The sequence below is a fragment of the Mesoplodon bidens genome (genome assembly GCF_964165515.1).
Source record: "Mesoplodon bidens genome assembly, chromosome: 15".
NCBI classification, from domain to species: domain Eukaryota; kingdom Metazoa; phylum Chordata; class Mammalia; order Artiodactyla; family Ziphiidae; genus Mesoplodon; species Mesoplodon bidens.
The window spans coordinates 43,284,927-43,304,360 of NC_138171.1; the positions used below are offsets into that span (position 1 = coordinate 43,284,927).

At 40.9% G+C, this 19,434-nt stretch overlaps 2 protein-coding genes and 1 pseudogene across 8 annotated transcripts in view; 1 reads left to right on the plus strand and 2 right to left on the minus strand.

The window, feature by feature from the left end:
* Positions 1-19,434, plus strand: part of SEPTIN14 (septin 14) — a gene marked incomplete at both ends in the record, with an annotated part of 563,121 nt that overhangs the window by 137,740 nt on the left and 405,947 nt on the right. The gene's annotated exons all lie outside the window — the stretch shown is intronic.
* The window catches only part of CRCP (CGRP receptor component), an 80,995-nt gene that overhangs the window by 9,271 nt on the left and 52,290 nt on the right, over positions 1-19,434 (minus strand). For 3 of the 6 annotated variants that reach the window (XM_081256135.1, XM_081256136.1, XM_081256137.1), the window contains exons 3-4: positions 19,329-19,427; positions 16,689-16,783 (exon numbers count right to left, since the gene is read on the minus strand). The exons of 1 other annotated variant lie outside the window; for it this stretch is intronic. In XM_081256135.1, coding sequence (XP_081112261.1) covers positions 16,689-16,783; positions 19,329-19,427 — 194 coding nt within the window. The remainder of the gene's footprint in view (positions 1-16,688; positions 16,784-19,328; positions 19,428-19,434) is intronic. 2 more of the 6 variants (XM_081256138.1, XM_081256139.1) reach the window with 1 other exon arrangement.
* On the minus strand, positions 3,889-4,720 carry LOC308628614 (DAZ-associated protein 2-like; annotated as a pseudogene). The gene has a single exon. The product of its transcript is annotated as a DAZ-associated protein 2-like (transcript).

Here is a 19,434-nt window from a genome sequence, read left to right on the forward strand (position 1 = left end):
AAAGAAAAGATCAGAAAAGAAAAAGATCAGAGCTGGCTTTATTATCAAGGAGTTATGTGAAACCACGAGAGTGGAAATCGTAGTCCAGAGACCAGCTGCTGAGTAAATGAAGACCCAGACAGAACACCATAAAACACCTCCATTCAAGGGGCCGGGAGAGAAAGCAGCAAAGGAGCAAGGAGTGAAAAGAGAAAAAGAAAACTTAGGAGAGTGGTGTGATGGAAACTAAGAGAGGAAAAGTTCAGGACAGAGGGTATTATCAATAATGTCAAATGCTGAAGAGAGGAAAGTAGGTTGATGGTAGAGAAGTCACTGGATTTGCCAAAAAGGAGGGCACTGGTGGCCTGGGCAAATAGTTCAGTGGAATAACAGTTAAGGTGACAACTGGATTGTGGGGACTGGGGAATAACTGTGGAGGAAATACCTCTTTTTTTTCTTTGTAATTCAGTTATCATCACTTTATTCAAATCTTCAAAACAGTCTTTATTCTACATTTTTAGTATAAAAAACCTACAAGACAGATGCACCACAGTGCAGCTAGAGACATACAACACTGAACTTCCACAACAGTCAAACATAACATGTAGAGAACACAAAATTTAGGAGAACTGAAATTATAAGATAAAATAAAATCCAATTTCAGAAAACAAAAATCAAAAGATTAAGGATCCTGAAATATCCTTAGCCCTAGTGAGATTTCACTGGACTCAAGTCATTTTGGAGAGAGACATTCACAATATGACCCCATTAACCCAGCTTAGGAACTCTTGGGAGCCGTGAGTGGCCACATCAGGCACTCTGACAATAAACTGTAACCAATTTGTGATCTGAAAACTTCCCTTAATTTGACTCTAAAGTCATCAGGCTTTTCAAGCTGTCACTGTTTGCAGATGACATGATACTATACATTGAGAATCCTAAAGATGCTACCAGAAAACTACTAGAGCTAATCAATGAATTTGGTAAAGTAGCAGGACACAAAATTAATGCACAGAAATCTCTGGCATTCCTGTACACTAATGATGAAAAATCTGAAAGTGAAATCAAGAAAACACTCCCATTTACCACTGCAACAAAAAGAATAAAGTATCTAGGAATAAACCTACCTAAGGAGACAAAAGACCTGTATGCAGAAAATTATAAGACACTGATGAAAGAAATTAAAGATGCTACAAATAGATGGAGAGATATACCATGTTCCTGGATTGGAAGAATCAACATTGTGAAAATGACTCTACTACCCAAAGCAATCTACAGATTCAATGCAATCCCTATCAAACTGCCACTGGCATTTTTCACAGAACTAGAACAAAAAATTTCAAAATTTGTATGGAAAAACAAAAGACCCCGAATAGCCAAAGCAATCTTGAGAACGAAAAACGGAGCTGGAGGAATCAGGCTCCCTGACTTCAGACTATACTACAAAGCTACAGTAATCAAGACAGTGTGGTACTGGCACAAAAACAGAAAGATAGATCAATGGAACAGGAAAGAAAGCCCAGAGATAAACCCACGCACATATGGTCACCTTATCTTTGATAAAGGAGGCAGGAATGTACAGTGGAAAAAGGACAGCCTCTTCAATAAGTGGTGCTGGGAAAACTGGACAGGTACATGTAAAAGTATGAGATTAGATCACTCCCTAACACCACACACAAAAATAAGCTCAAAATGGATTAAAGACCTAAATGTAAGGCCAGAAACTATCAAACTCTTAGAGGAAAACATAGGCAGAACACTGTATGACATAAATCACAGCAAGATCCTTTTTGATCCACCTCCTAAAGAAATGGAAATAAAAACAAAAATAAACAAATGGGACCTAATGAAACTTCAAAGCTTTTGCACAGCAAAGGAAACCATAAACAAGACCAAAAGACAACCTTCAGAATGGGAGAAAATATTTGCAAATGAAGCAACTGACAAAGGATTAATCTCCAAAATTTATAAGCAGCTCATGCAGCTGAATAGCAAAAAAACAAACAACCCAATCCAAAAATGGGCAGAAGACCTAAATAGACATTTCTCCAAAGAAGATACACAGACTGCCAACAAACACATGAAAGAATGCTCAACATCATTAATCATTAGAGAAATGCAAATCAAAACTACAATGAGATATCATCTCACACCAGTCAGAATGGCCATCATCAAAAAATCTAGAAACAATAAATGCTGGAGATGGTGTGGAGAAAAAGGGACACTCTTGCACTGCTGGTGGGAATGTGAATTGGTACAGCCACTATGGAGAACAGTATGGAGGTTCCTTAAAAAACTACAAATGGAACTACCATATGACCCAGCAATCCCATTACTGGGCATATACCCTGAGAAAACTATAATTCAAAAAGAGACATGTACCAAAATGTTCATTGCAGCTCTATTTACAATAGCCCGGAGATGGAAACAACCTAAGTGTCCAGCATCGAATGAATGGATAAAGAAGATGTGGCACATATATACAATGGAATATTACTCAGCCATAAAAAGAAACGAAATTGAGCTATTTGTAATGAGGTGGATAGACCTAGTGTCTGTCATACAGAGTGAAGTAAGTCAGAAAGAGAAAGACAAATACCGTATGCTAACACATATATATGGAATTTAAGAAAAAAAAAATGTCATGAAGAACCTAGGGGTAAAACAGGAATAAAGGGCTTCCCTGGTGGCGCAGTGGTTGAGAGTCCGCCTGCCGATGCAGGGGACACGGGTTCGTGCCCCGGTCCGGGAGGATCCCACATGCCGTGGAGCGGCTGGACCCGTGAGCCATGGCCGCTGAGCCTGCGCGTCCGGACAGGCTCTGCAACGGGAGAGGCCATAACAGTGAGAGGCCCGCATACCGCAAAGAAAAAAAAAAAACAGGAATAAAGACACAGACCTACTTGAGAATGGACTTGAGGATATGGGGAGGGGGAAGGGTAAGGTGTGACAAAGCGAGAGAGTGGCATGGACATATATACACTACCAAACGTAAGGTAGATAGCTAGTGGGAAGCAGCCGCATAGCACAGGGAGATCAGCTCGGTGCTTTGTGACCGCCTGGAGGGGTGGGATAGGGAGGGTGGGAGGGAGGGAGACACAAGAGGGAAGGGATATGGGAACAGATGTATATGTATAACTGATTCACTTTGTTATAAAGCAGAAACGAATACACCATTGTGAAGCAATTATACTCCAATAAAGTTGTAAAAAATAAAAATAAAAAAAAATAAAGTCATCAGGCTTTTCAAAGGCATCCTCCTTGTTGCCCCTCTTATTTTAAACTGTTTTCAGTACAATTTGTATTGATATGCTTTGATATCAGGAAAAGTTCGGTTTTTCTGGCACCAAAGCAAATTTGTGTTTGGTTCATGTATAAAAAGATGATTTTTAAGGAGGGTCCAAAGGCACTCTCCACTTCTGCCTAAGGAGATCCAAAGTGGAAATAAAGGGGTCTGTGCTTAGGGCACAGAGGGAGTCTCAGAGGATCCTTGTAAAAGACTAGTTAAAAGATGACAAGTGGGAGAAGTGCAAGGAGAGAAGGAAATGGGTCTGACTGCTTTCTGTCCTGCACCACTGATTCAATGGAGACTGGTGGGAGGGAATGGAAGACTAGGGTAAAGGGTGGGATTAGGGCAAAGGATGGAAAGGAAAAGGCAGACAACCTATGTGTTTCATTTATAACAAGTAATAACAATCAAAGACTTACAGGAGATTAAAGACCAATCAGAATAATCTGGCAACTTTAATCAGAAGATCAAAGTTCTCTCCAAACCTTATTTCATGTTTTATTACTAAAAGTAAAGACCAGTATGGTACAGTATTACTTCAGAGAAACTAAAGGAAGGTCCCTAGGGCTGCTTCACTCACAGTCATTTTATAAATGGATACACCCCCCTACATCAAAATACTTCGGGGCGGTAATGCTACTACTATATATATGGTTTCTTATTAAGTTTGAAAAGTGATTGAAAGTTTGGGTACCAGAAAGACACCTCAACAACATGTGTCTAAACTGTAACTTCAGGTTAATGTGACTAAAGCAAAGCAGTTATATTGTGAGAACCTATGTGATGTCTTTCCTGGCACAAAGGTGGCCTTGGTTCCTCACTGGATGGTGTAGTCACCATCTGAGCCACCCATGGAGAAGTTTCTCTTCCACTGAGTTACAAGGACATGGGCTCCCTGCATGACTGCAAGCTGCACAGTGCTGGGAGGATACCCGGTGCTGTAGGAAGAACCGTGCCAGAAGTAGCCTCAGCTCCGAATCTGGAACCTTCATCACACCCTCCTCCCACCGGCACTGTTGAACCAGCTGGAGATGGGACCAACCAGATACTAAGCCATGGGGACTCTGCAACCTAAAAGGCCAACGGCCACAGACTAGGCCGTGGGAAGATACCATGAGGTGCCAGGAAAAGCAGCTGACACGGTGGGGACTGTGGCAGCCCCTGAGTGCACAAAGCTCGGATGGCAGACCTCTGAGCAGGCAGGTGAAGCATCAGTACAGGGTGGAACCTGAGGAAGATGCAAGGTCTGAGAGTACACCGGTTTCCCAGGAGGCTGTGCAGGGTAGGCTGACTGTGGTGGATACTGACCCTGCCGTTCACGGAGGCTGTGGGTCTGGTTCAGCTCAGTGTCATGGACAGAAATGAGCTCTTGACAGGATAGAAGTAAAAAAGCAATTATGGCCCGAGGAGGGCAGGTTCTGAAGGGAAACTGAAGCATATTTGTCTGCTAAGAACACAAGCAGGTAGAGAGGCTGAAATTACAGGAGAGAAAAGGAAAGACCCTCAAAAAAACAAAAGTTCAAAGTTTCCATGAAAAGGCTCAGGTTTCACTGAGATCACAGCAATGGGGAAAGAAAAAGCAAATTTAAGGAGATGTGACGGGAAATGAGTTCATTTTGGATAGTTTTCTCAGTGAAGCAAAAGTGAGGTCACCATCTGAGAGGTCTGGACGTGAAGAGGGTTAACAGGACTAAAAGCTGCAGAGAATCGAGTAAGGAGGAGACTAGGAATAAGCAAGCAGCTTTGAAGGACCAGCTGAGTTGGAAAATATGAATCCTCACTCAAAACAAAATTATTTATTTTAACCACCATCATCTAACAGAATGAGTAAAGAATAAAGAGTAGAAAAAGACATAGCTGAATAAATGAACACCTCAGCTACTAATCAATCAAAGCAACAGAACTCAGTTTATTGAACAGTCATCCTGCCAGGCTCTGAAATGCTGGAAATGTTCCTACAGTTGCAAAAAGGATAAGTCTTCTACCGACAAAATCATTCACAGCTACTCCCTGAAAAACCCCAACCTGGAGTCAAACCAACCAGTCAAGTTCTCTGCTCTGCACCCCCAGGAGCTGAGCCCCGCTGAAGTCAAGTCCCAGAACCACACGTACTGCAGGTGCCAGCTCTGGGGGCGGGGGTTACAAACATGCCCCCCAACTTCATAATCAGGCTTATTTTTATCATCTCTACTTTCTCTCCTTCACTTAATTCACTGCACTTTAGCTCCCCCCACAACTGGTCACCAAAACTGTTCTCATTAAAGGGCGCAGGGAGCTCCATGTTGACCACTTTTTTTTTTTTAATTAATTTACTTATTTTTGGCTGCGTTGGGTCTTCGTTGCTGCACATGGGTTATTTACACACCTGGGTCTCAGCGGCAAGTCCTTCTACTCCTGGCAGACACGGCTGTACATCCTAAGGAGATCTCAGGATGAGACCTGGGGCTGCAAGCCAGGCTGCACTTCTTAAGAACAAAGTACCTCAAGCAAAAAATTTAAATGATCAGAGAACCAAATGCCTTAGGGAATTAACATGCTACAGGAAAAAATGACATAGGACTTAGTGTCAAAGTGATTTTAAGCTGAGTCTCAAAACTACCATTTTGCTGAATAAAGCTATAAAGTCAAATAAAACATGGTTCCTCCCAAACCCTCAAGAACTCTAGCAATGGAGGCTTTTAAGCAAATTAATGCAGCTCCAGTTTGTACTACTAGAACCAGACCACTTAAGGGCTATTATCTTGAATCTCCTCTTCCTGAGAGAATGGTAGAGAAAAACTCTATCGGGATATTCAGAAATAAGAATTAAAGAGCACTTCACAGCAGTTTCTGTTATAAATGTGATTCCTTAAACTGTACTGGCTAGCACAAGATGATCCAGGTCTTGATAGCATATGGCAAGCAGCCCCCTGAGTCACCAGGCACTGAGGCCAAATGAATTCCAGTGGGCTGCAATAGTTGGCTACCTCCCATAGGAGCCGGGCCCAGCGACAGTGAATGAAGCCTGCCGGCCCCCTCTACTGGTTGTTTTCAGAACAACACTGCCTGCAGCTTTTGCTTCCTACAGTCATAGATAACCTACCTGTGTGTCAATAAGAACTCTGGCATGTTCATCTGTCCCAGGAATCAACCATTTAATGAAAAGTAGACATTAAAGGGTCAAAAAGGACTTTACAAATCTTCAAATTTAGGATCACAAATGGAAAAAGAGAACTGAAATAAATCCACCTCTGAATATTACAGTCTACTTTAAATATATAGATTATGGCCAATCATGAATCAGCTTGCAAGGCAACTGAATAGTAGCCAGTTACATATTTATAGCAGAAAAGATGTAGGGATTGGGAAGCAAAACACCAGGCAAACAGCTGAGAAGAGGTCTTAAAAATCGACCATTAGGACTTCTGTTGTAGACAAGATGGAGTAAACCCACTAAAGCCTCTTTCTGCTGTTTACGACAACAACAAACGCAGGACAAAACACAAAAGCAAAAACCTGGACTCTGAAAACAAAAGTAGGTGGACTGGGAAGGGAAACCAAACTTGAAGAAAGCTGGAACTAGTTGGTGGGACTTCCCTGGTAGTCCAGTGGTTAAGAATCGGCCTTCCAGTGCAGGGGACGTGGGGTTCAGTCCCTGGTTGGGGAACTAAGATCCCACATGCCGCGGGGCAACTAAGCCTGCGCACCTCAACTACTGAGCCTACACGCCTCAACTAGAGAGCCTGCGTGCCGCAGCGAAAAACCTTGCACTCTGAAGCCCACACGCCACAACTAGAGAAAACCCCGCGTGCCACAACAAAGTGCCTGCACGCTGCAATGAAGATTCTGTGTGCTGCAACTAAGACCCAATGCAGTCAAAGATAAATAAATAAAATAAATATTTTTTAAAAAAAGAAAAAAGAGGGCTTCCCTGGTGGTGCAGTGGTTGAGAGTCCGCCTGCCGGTGCAGGGGACACGGGTTCGTGCCCCGGTCTGGGAAGATCCCACATGCCACAGAGCGGCTGAGCCTGTGCGTCCGGAGCCTGTGCGTCCGGAGCCTGTGCTCCGCAACGGGAGAGGCCACAACAGTAAGAGCAGTAAGAGGCCCTCGTACCGCAAAAAAAAAAAAAAAAAGAAAAAAGAAAAAAGAACTAGCTGGTGTGCGGTATGGATGTGAGTTTCTTTCTTTTCCTCCTTTCTCTCATAAGCCCTGATCCTCAGGGCTGCGCTTAGCAGTACTGCCCTACAGCAGTAGTTTCACATGCAGCTGAAACTCCAAGAGAAATTCCATCTTTCTGGCCAGAAGATTGGGAAAAGGGGCCCCAGAGATCTGGAGATCTAGGTAAAGCCCACAACTCGAGGGCAGTTCCTCAGGGAGCCCTGGCAGTGGGTATATCCAGGAAGGGAGCCACTGTAGTCCAGAGTGCCAAGGAATATCCTTTTTTCCCCCTCTCCTCTTTTTTCCTACCTTCTTTGCCCCAAGGGTGGCACCAGTAACAAATGCAAACAAAAGCAGCCAAAATGATGAGAGAAATCTAGTACTTGTGGCCAGAGGCCTAAAAAAGGGGGCACATGTGGGCCTGAGAGTCTGGGGGCAATCCCAGAGAGATGAGCAAGAGAGGATTTCCCTAAATTTGAGTACCAATCAGCACAAATCTTAGGTTTAGCCCAAGCTATTCATGTGTAGAACAGCCCCAGACAACAAAGAGCAGAGACCCAGCACAGCAAACACACTGAGAAGTGAACAAGTTAAAACATAACTCCAGTCTCATATGCAAAAAAGATCCAAAGCAGCAGAAAAAACAGTTTAAAACCTAAACTGATATTGAAATCCTTGCCATGTAAGCCAAGAAAGACTTGAGGTGTGAATGTAAACTGGACTGACCACCTGCTAAAAGAAACAAAAAAAAGCAATATTAACCAGAGGCGTTTCACAGGATCCAGAGTTCTAAACAATATAATATTCAAAATGTCCAGGATACAATCTAAAATTATCTCAATGAGGGAAATATCACTCATTCTCAAGGGAAAAGTTAATCAACAGATACCAAACCTATGATGACCCAGATGCTGGAATTATCAGACAAAAACTTTAAAGTAGCTATTATTACAACATGAGATATAAACAAACATTCTTCTTTTTTTTTTAAACATTCTTGAAATGAATGGAATAATAAAAGTTCTCAGGAAAGAGGCAGAAATTATAAGTAGTAAACATGAAAATTTTAGAACTGAAAAATATATGAAAATTTAAAATTCACTATGTGGGCTTAATAAAATAGAGTTGACAGAAGAAAAGAGTCTTCGAATGTATAGACAGTTCAGTAGAAATTACCCCATTTAAACAACAAAGAGGGAAAAAAATGAACAGAGAGGATTCAGGGAAGATGGCAGAGTAGGAAGAACCAGGAATCTGCCTCCCCACCACCTAGACAACAACCATCTAGACAACTAGACCTAAATGTAAAATGCAAAACTATAAAACTCCCAGGAGATAACAAAGCAGAAAACCTAGATGACCTTGCATATGGTAATGACTTTTTAGATACAACACCAAAGACACAATCCACAAAAGAAATAACTGATAAATTGGACTTCATTAAAATTAAAAATATTTGCTCTATGAAACACAAAGTCAAGAAAACAAGATAAACCACAGACTGAGAGAAAATATTTCCAAAAGACGCGTGATAAAGGACGGTTATCCAAAACACAGAAAGAATTCTTAAAACTCAGCAATAAAAAAACAAACAACCAGGGCTTCCCTGGTGGTGCAGTGGTTGAGAGTCCGCCTGCTGATGCAGGGGACGCAGGTTCATGCCCTGGTCCGGGAGGATCCCACATGCCATGGAGAGGCTGGGCCTGTGAGCCACGGCCGCTGAGCCTGCGCGTCCGGAGCCTGTGCTCCACAACAGGAGAGGCCACAACAGTGAGAGGCCCGCGTACTGCTAAAAAAAACAAAAAACAAACAACCCCAATTTTTTTTTTTTTGCGGTATGCAGGCCTCTCACTGTTGTGGCCTCTCCCGCCACATAACCTATAATGGAGTATAATCTGCAAAAAATACTCAATCACTAGGCTGTACACCTGAAACTAACACCATATTGTAAATCAACTATACTGGAAAAAAAAAGAAACAAACAAACAAGAAATAAGTGGATGAAAGGGACTTCCCTGGTGGCACAGTGGTTAAGGATCTGCCTGCCAACGCAGGGGACATGGGTTTGAGCCCTGGTCCAGGAAGATCCCGCATGCTGCGGAGCAACTAAGCCCATGCACCACAACTACTGAGCCTGTGCTCTAGATACTGCAAGCCACAACTACTGAGCCCATGTGCCACAACTAATGAAGCCCGCGTGCCTAGAACCCATGCTCCGCAACAAGGGAAGCCACCCCAATGTGAAGCCCAAGCACTGCAACGAAGAGTAGCCCCCGCTCACTGCAACCAGAGAAAGCCCACGCACAGCAACAAAGACCCAATGCAGCCAAAAATAAATAAATAAATTTATTTTTTAAAAAAAGGAAAAAAAAGAAATAAGTGGATGAAGGATGTTAATATGTAGTTCAGAGAAAAAGCTTTTAAACACTGGAAGAGATGCTCAACTTCATTCATTTGTACAGAAGTACAAATAAAAACAAGGTATCATGTTTTTTCACCCGCTAAAAAAAAAAAGACCTGAATGGACACCTCACCAAAGAAGATACACAGCTGGCAAATAAGCTTATGAAAGATGCTCCACATCATATGTCATCAGGGAAGTGCAAATTACAACGAGATACCACTATATACCTATTAGAATGGCCAAAATCCAGAACATTAACAACACCAAATGCTGATGAGAATGTGAAGCAACAGGAACTCTCATTCACTGATGGTGGAGATAGATGCAAAATGGTACAGCCATTTTGGAAGACAGTCCAGGTTTCTTACAAAACTAAATATACTCTTACTATATGATCCAGCTCCTTAGTATTTACCCAAAGGAGCTGAAAACTTATGTTGACAAAAAACCTGCACACAAATGTTTATAGTAGCTTCTCTTTTTCTTTTTTTTTTTGCGGTATGTGGGCCTCTCACTGTTGTGGCCTCTCCTGTTGAGGAGCACAGGCTCCAGATGCGCAGGCTCAGCGGCCATGGCTCACAGGCCCAGCCGCTCCATAGTACGTGGGATCCTCCCGGAGTGGGGCACGAACCCGTGTCCCCTGCGTCGGCAGGCAGACTCTCAACCACTGCGCCACCAGGGAAGCCCAGTAGCTTTTCCTGATAAATGCCAAAACTCGGAAGCAACCAAGATGTCCTTCAGTAGGTAATGGATTACTAAACTGTGGTACATTCAGACAATGGATTATTATTCAGTGCTAAAAAGAAATGAGCTATGAAACCATGAAAAGGCATGAAGGAACTTTAAATGCATCCTGAAAAGACTACATATTGTATGGTTCCAATTACATGACTTTCTGAAAATGGCAAAACTAGATAGACAGTAAAAAGATCAGTGATTTCCACGGGTTGTGAGTGGGAAGGAAGGAATAAATAGGTGGAGCACAGAGGATTTCTAGGTCAGAGAAAATAATCTGTATGATACCATAACAGTGGACACACGTCATTACAGATTTGTCCAAATCCAAAGAACTGTTCACCACCACAAGTAAACCCTAATATAAACTATGAACTTTTGGTGTTAATGGCATGTCAATGTAGGTTCACTGATTATAACAAATTTACCACTCTGATGGGGGATGTTGATAATGAGGGATGCTATGGATGTGAGGGGGGTGGCACATATGGGAAATCTCTGCACCTTCCCCTTATGTTGCTATAAACCTAAAACTGATCTAAAAACATGAAGTCTTTAAAAAAAAAAAAAAATTCTGCAAAGGTGCCAGAGTAGGAAGTACCAGAATCTGTCTCCCTACCTAGAAAACAACTGTACTGCTGGAATCTGTCTGATATTAACTATTTTGAAACTCTGAAGTCTACTGAAGGCTTGCAACTTCCAGGGGAAGTTTTGGAAGGTAAAAAGCAGTTAATTTTAGTCAATTTTAGATCTTAGCACAGTAGCAGCACCCATCCCCCAACTCCAGTGGCAGGCAGCTGTGCCCACGTTCCTGGAGCAGCTTGTACACAGCTTGTGGAAGCTAGAGAGGGCAAAAAGTACCCTGTCCTCCAAATATCAAGGATCTGTGCTCTAATCACTGACTATAGCTTCTGATCACAGAGGTGCAAGCAAAGGGGCAGCAGCCATTGTTGTTGCACCTCCCCCTCCAGCTGAAGTGACTTTTAGAATTTAAAGGGCTGGTGTCCTTTTTTCCCCTAACCCTTCTTTTTTTTTTTTTTTCTCCCTAAAGTTCAGACACTAAAGGCTGGGACATTCAAAAATAACTGCATATATGGGAAAAATCAGAGTGACTGTGCATGCCTAGGGAAAGAGGCACACTCAGAAAAGACCTGAGAAGACCCTGGGTTTACACCTCAACCTGATCCGTAGCACAGAGACAGCCTACAAGACAAAAATAGCAAACAATAAACAAAAATCAGCAAGCCTAGGGGAAGGAAGAAAATCTGATTTCCAGAGTTACAACATTATTAGATCAAATGTCCAGTTTTCAACAAGAAATCACAAGGTAAACAAAGAAACAGTTTAGTATGGCCCATTCAAAGGAAAAAAATAAATCAATAGAAAACGTACCTGAAAAAAACCTGATGGCCGGTCTACTAGACAAAGGCTTTAAAACAACTGTCTTAAAGAGGCTCCAAGAATGAGGGGCTTCCCTGGTGGCGCAGTGGTTAAGAATCCGCCTGCCAAGGCAGGGGACACAGGTTTGAGCCCTGGTCCAGGAAGATCCCACATGCCGCAGAGCAACTAAGCCAGTGCACCACAACAACTGAGCCTGTGATCTAGAGCCCACAAGCCACAATTACTGAAGCCTGTGTGCCTAAAGCCCATGCTCTACAACAAGAGAAACAATGCAATTAGAAGCCCGTGTACCACAACAAAGAGTAGCCCCCGCTCACCACAACTAAAGAAAGCCACACACAGCAACAGACCCAACGCAGCCAAAAATTAATTAGCTAATTAATTTTTTAATTAAAAAAAAAAGATGCTCCTAGAATTAAAGGAAGATGTGGAGAAAGTAAAGAAAACAATGTATAAACAAAATGGAAATATCAATAAGAGACACAAACAAACAAACAAAACAAAAAGAAATTCCAGAGCTGGAAAGTACAATGACTGAAATGAAAAACACTAAAGGGATTCGAAGGCAGATATGAACAGGCAGAACAAAGAATCGATGAACTTGAACAGAAAAAAAGAAGATTAAAGAAAAGTGGACAAAGCCTAAGAGGTCTGTGGAGCACCAAGAAGTGGACCAACATATACGGTTTGGGAGTCCCAGAAGGGACTAAGTGTCCATCAAGAGATGAATGGTTAAAGACGGGTGTGTGTGTGTGTGTGTGTGTGTGTGTGTGTGTGTGTGTGTGTGTGTGTGTGTGTGTGTGTGTGTGTGTGTGTGTGTGTGTGTGTGTGTGTGTGTGTGTGTGTGTGTGTGTGTGTGTGTGTGTGTGTGTGTGTGTGTGTGTGACAACGGAATATTACTCAGCCATAAAAAAGAATGAAATAATACCATTTGCAGCAACATGGATGGACCAATAGATTATCATACTAAGTGAAGTAAGTCAGACAGAGAAAGACAAATATCATATCACTTATATGTGGAATCTAAAAAAAAAATACAAATGAACTTTTTTACAAAACAGAAAAAGACTCACAGACATAGAAGACAAACTTATGGTTACCAAAGGGGAAAGGAGGGGAAAGGTGTGGAGGGATAAATTAGGGATTTAGGATTAACAGACACACTAGTATATATAAAATAGATAAACAACAAGGACCCACTATATAGCACAGGGAACTATATTCAGTATCCTGTAATAACCTATAATGGAAAAGAATATATATATGTATAACTGAATCACTATACTGTATACCTGAAACTAACACAACATTGTAAATCAACCATACTTCAATTAAAAAGTTTCCTTGTCTTTAAACAACAACAACAAAAACAGAGGCTTGGGGACTATAGAACAATTATCAGAGTTGTGTCTTTGGAGTTCTGAAAAGAAAGGAGGACGACACTGGGGCAGAAATAAAATATTTAAAGAAACAATGACCCAAAACTTCACAAATTGGGTAAGACACAAAAATTTACATAATCAAGAAGCTCAGCAAAGATAAACTAAAAAAAAAAAAATCGTAATCAAATCTTCAAAGACCAAACATAAAGAAAAGTTTTGAAAACAGTCAGAGGAAAACAATACATTACATATTGGCATGACCACAGATTTCTCGTCAGAAACCACGGCAATCAGAAGACACTGAACTAACATCTTTAACGTGCTAAAAGAAAAGATCATTCAACCCTGTGAAACGATCCTTCAGGAATGAAAGAAAATAATAACATTCTCATTTGAAAGAAAACTGTAGCCAGCAGGCCTGTTCTAAAAGAACGATAGAGGAAGTTCTTCAGGCTGAATGATAAAAAGTAAACATGGAACAGGAATGAATGAAGAGCAAAAGAAATAGCAAAATTCTGGGTAAATATAAAAGACTGTTTTTGTCCTCTTATGTTCTTTAAAATATGTAGAAGTATAGAATGTAAGTAATAAAACACTGCTAAACACTATTTTCAACATATATAGATGTAATAAATACAACAACTGTAACAAAAGGGAGAAAATAAAATAAGAAGTGTTGACGAGGATGTGGAGAAATTAGAACCCTTGTGCACTGTTTGTGGGAATGTAAAATGGAGCAGACACTATGGAAAACAGTATGGCAGTTCCTCAAAAAATTAAAAATAGAATTATCATAAGATCCAGCAAACTTGGCTTCTGGGTATATACTCAAAAGAACTGAATGCTGGGTCTCAAAAGAGATATTTGTACATCATGTTCATAGCAGCATCATTATGTGCAACAGCCGAAAGGTGGAAACAACCCAGGTATACATCAGTTGATAAATGAATAAACAAAATGTCATATATACATAAAATGTAATACTATGCAGACTTCAAAAGGGAGGAAAATCTGACACATACTACAATATCAATGAACCTTGAAGACATAATAAATGAAACAAGCCAGTCACAAAATAAAAAATACTGTATGATTCTCATATGAGGTACTTAAAGTGGACAAATTCATGAGACATAAAGCAAATTGGTGGTTACCAGGGCTAGAGGATGTGGAATATGGGGAGTCATTGTTTAACGGGTATAGAGTTTTAGTTTTGCATGATGAAAAACTGTCCTGTGGATGGATGGCAGAGATGTAAAACAATTAAATATATCTAATGCCACTGAATTACACACTTAAAAATGGTTAAAAAAAAAAGATAATAATATTAAATAATATTCAGACTTTTTTTTAAGACAAATACTATATGATTCTAATTACATTAGGTCTATAGAATAGTCAAATCCACAGAAATAGAAAACAGAGTGGTGGTGCCAGGGGCTGGGGAGAGCAGGAAATGGGGAGTTGTTTAATGGTATACAGATTGTTTTGTAAGATTTAAAAAGTTCTGGGGACTTCCCTGGTGGCACAATGGTGAAGACTCCACTCTCCCAATGCAAGGGGCCCAGGTTCGATCCCTGGTCACGGAACTAGATCCCACATGCGTGCCGCAACTAAGAGTTCGCATGCTGCAACTAAGGAGCCTGCGAGCAGCAACTAAGGAGCCCGCCTGCTGCAACAAAGACCCAGCACAACCAAATAAATTAAAAAAAAAAGAAATCTGGGTATTGGTTACACACAATGTGAACACTATACTTAATACAGATGAACTGTAGACTTAAAAGTGGTTAAGGGGCTTCCCTGGTGGTGCAGTGGTTGAGAGTCCGCCTGCCGATGCAGGGGACACGGGTTTGTGCCCCGGTCCGGGAAGATCCCACATGCCACGGAGCGGCTGGGCCCATGAGCCATGGCCGCTGAGCCTGCGCGTGCGGAGCCTGTGCTCCACAACGGGAGAGGCCACAGCAGTGACAGGCCCGCGTACTGCAAAAAAAAAAAAAAAAAGTGGTTAAGATGGTAGGGCTTCCCTGGTGGCACAGTGGTTAAGAATCCGCCTGCCAATGCAGGAGACACAGGTTCGAGCCCTGGTCCAGGAAGATGCCACATGCCACAGAGCAACTAAGCCCATGCACCTCAACTACTAAGCCTGCGCTCTAGAGCCTGCAAGCCGCAACTACTGAGCCCATGTGTCACAACTACTGAAGTCCATGCGCCTAGAGCCTGTGCTCCGCAACAAGAGAAGCCACTGCAATGAAAAGCCTGCGCACTGCAACAAAGACCCAACGCAGCCAAAAAAAATTAATAAATTTAAAAAAATGGTTAAGATGGTAAATTTTATATTATGTGTATTTTCTCACAAAAATAAAACAAACTGTACACATACACACAAGCACACATATGCACATATTTGAAAGATGTTTGTCTTCAGAGTTCATTTAGAGAAGAGAGGCAAGGGGAGAAGGGCACTTAGTTTACTGATAGTGTATCAACTGTGCACCTGAACTAACACCAAATGTTTCCTCCAAAAGAAAATTATTATTCTCAATGAGTGACAAAAGCTTTTTGGATTTATCAGCTCTAGTGTCAATTCTAAAAGACATGGGCTAGTTCTCTTCTCATGGAAACTTTTGATCTAATTCTTAATGTTTTTAATTCCTACAAACTTAACTTATTCAAGAAAGTCACCAAGAAAGTAAATGGGCACTAGAAGAGCAGACAGAATATTATCAAGCCATTTTTGCCCCAAACAAACACAAATGTCAAATGACTTAATTCATCAACTTTACAAAAAGCACTTCAATTTGTGAATCCCATTTTTCAACCAATTTAGTCTGAATGCTGGGAAGGGGTTATGGGAAGATTTTTGGGAAAGATTTTTGAGATTAAAAAGCCCACTACATTCTGTTTCTGGCTCTAGAAGGATCCCAGTGCCTAAGTCTCAGTTGTTTCATCTACAGTACCATGACCCTGGGACTTCCCTGGTGGCGCAGTGAGAATCCGCCTGCCAATGCAGGGGACACAGGTTCGATCCCTGATCCAGGAATATCCCACATGCCGCGGAGCAGCTAAGCCCGTGCACCACAACTACTGAGCCTGTGCTCTAGAGCCCACGAGCCTAGAGCCCATGCTCCACAACAAGAGAAGCCACTACAATGAGACGCCCACGCACAGCAACAAAGACCCAAAGCAGCAATCAATCAATCAATCAATCAATTTATACAATACCATGACCCTACGCCCTGTGTACTGATTACAATTCAAAACCCAACCTAATATAAATACACAGTTGCTGAGGATGACTTTTATAAGCTATCATTTTCATTATGTGTCAGTCTTTTCCCACTTAAGATTATTTTTACTTACTTGGTTAACTTGTGGCTTTTCACTGCTGTGAGAAATTCTCTCACAATCTCAGGACTCTGGTGCCTGCATGGTGTTTTTGATATGTATTTTAATGTCTACAAAAAAAAAAAAAAGGGAAAGGCAAGCATAAGACAAACAACCCCAAATGACAAAAAGAGAAGGCAATGGCTATAATTTAGTATTCTAAAATTTTGCTTCAAAAATCTTTTGTAAAACAAATGCCTTCAGCAGAGTCAATCTTCATATAATAGGAATTCCTCAAAAATAAAACCAGTAGCTAGAACAAAAAGATTACTGAAATTTTAGAATAAAGCTTTTCTGATCTTAAAGAAAAAACTCAGTCTGACAACTGTGTTATCATGTATCAATTTTTTATAGACAGGGAACCCAAAGAATAAATAAATAGCCATAAGTCCATATATAAATGACCCAATAAATGGATTAGAAGGAACAATTCTTTCTTACAAAGAATTCTAACAATTAAACATAGAAAGAATGAGGGAAATAAATCACCATTAGGCAATCGCACCATAGGAATAATTACTGCAGGAAGGATCCACCAATGAATACTAAAATTAATCGGCAAAAGCTTAAGAAGTAGGATATTTGCATAGTCTCAAAGCAGCTTCCCCAAAATATTTATTAATTACTGTGCTAGTTTTAATGTGTGTCCTCAAATTCTTTAATATCCCTCCCTTAAGAGATGAAGCCTATTCCCCTTCCCCTGGTATGTGGGCTGGACTAGGTGAGTCTTTGCTAATTAACAGAATATGGAAATGGAAAAACAGTAACTTTACAGTGAAGAAACCAGGCAGACACCACCTTAACCAAGTGATCAAAGTTAACAGCATCAGTAATAAGACACTGATACCATGTACTCTGTATCACGAAATGAGAAGGGCACATTTATTACCAAAGTAACTTTCCTTAAGGCACCAAAAATTAAAAGCAAGAACTTAAGAATTAATAGAGTGGGGACTTCCCTGGTGGTGCAGTAGTTAAGAATCTGCCTGCCAGTGCAGGGGACATGGGTTCCATCCCTGGTCAGGGAAGATCCCACGTGCCACAGAGCAACTAAGTCCGTGGTCCACAACTACTGAGCCTGTGCTCTAGAGCCTGTGCTCCACAACTACTGAAGCTTGTGTGCCTAGAGCCCATGCTCCACAACAGAAGCCACCGCAATGAGAGGTCCGTGCACCACAATGAAGAGTAGCCCCCACTCGCTGCAACTAGAGAAAGCCCACGTGCAGAAACAAAGAACCGATTCAGCCAAAAATAAATTAATTAATTAAATTTAAAAAAATTAATAGAGTGATAGTGAGCATAAACGAATTAACTGTGTAGTTAAGGGTGCTTGATAGTTTGAAATGTGTATAAAACTAATTACCAACCATCTTTTTTTTTCTTCTTTGAAAGAGATGAACTATATAATGTGAAAGAACACAAATGAATAAATGAACTGTAGGGTTCTAAACACACAATTAAATGAAAAAAATCAGATGGGAAGGAATGGTGACAAAAGTGTTAAATTCCTCGTTTTCCTTAAAAGAGATTATGATACCTTAATGCAAGTTTAAAAATGTCTTTGAAAAGATAAATTTAAAAAGAGTTAAATCTAAACCTCTTTAAAGACAAAATCAAAATTGAAAGCAAATAACAAGAAAAAACAAAATGACAGATACAAAAATCAAACATCATATAACAAATACAACAGCTTAAGCATAAGACTGGGAGAGAATGCAACAAACTATCAACTAGATATTAAGATTATGAATTACTTTTGATTTCTTCTTTATGCTTTTTTGTACTTTCTAAGTTTTCTACCATAAAAAGTATCACTTTCTCTGTAATAAAGAATTTGGTTTCGCTAAAACAGAGAGTTTGGACTTTGCCCTCAGCTTCTGGGAGGTAATCTCCATACTCCTGGAACATTATATCTAATAGGAGTATCTTTGCCTGGGGGCCTTATGTCCTACTGGATGGTCTTAACAATGTGACTTAGAGTAGGGGCTTCGGGTCATGCAGTATCAGTAGACCTGGAGGCTAACATGAATTACACAGGCAATCAATCATTCAATCATGCCTAGGTAATGGAGCCCCAATAAAAATTCTGGACACCAAAGCTTGGCCGAGCTTCCTTGCTTGGCAATATTCTGTGTGTATTAACACACACTGATTTCAAGAGCAATGTGCTCTGACTCCACATTAGAGAACAATGGAAGCTCTGCATTTGGTATTTCTCCTGGCACCTGCCCCATTTGCTTCTTCCCTTGGCCAAATTTAATCTGTATCTTTTCCTTGTAATAACCTGCACCGGTGAATATAATAGCTTTTAGCAAGTTCCATGAGTACTTCCAGTGAATTATTGAACCTGAGGGTGGTCGTGGGGCTCCCCGCCTTGCAGTTGGTATTAGAAGTGATGGTAGACTTTTAATTATTCTCTCCTCTGACTTTGCAATTGGTTAACACTCGCAATTGGCCAAACTCTTTCCACTTCTATAAACAAGATAAAAACTGGGTTACAGTAAACCTACTCAAATCAGATAATAGGTACTCATGATTCGGTGGCCAGTCATCAGCAAAATAAACCAACCCCCTTCAATGGTAGTTTGGGTAGACCTTCCAAAAACCTAGGCTTACTTCATACGTGATAGTATTCAAGTTCTGTTGCCCAGAACTGTGTTTATTCTTTCCACTTTCTTTACGCTGCTCTTTCATATCAGTTAGTAACTGGAACACCTAGGAA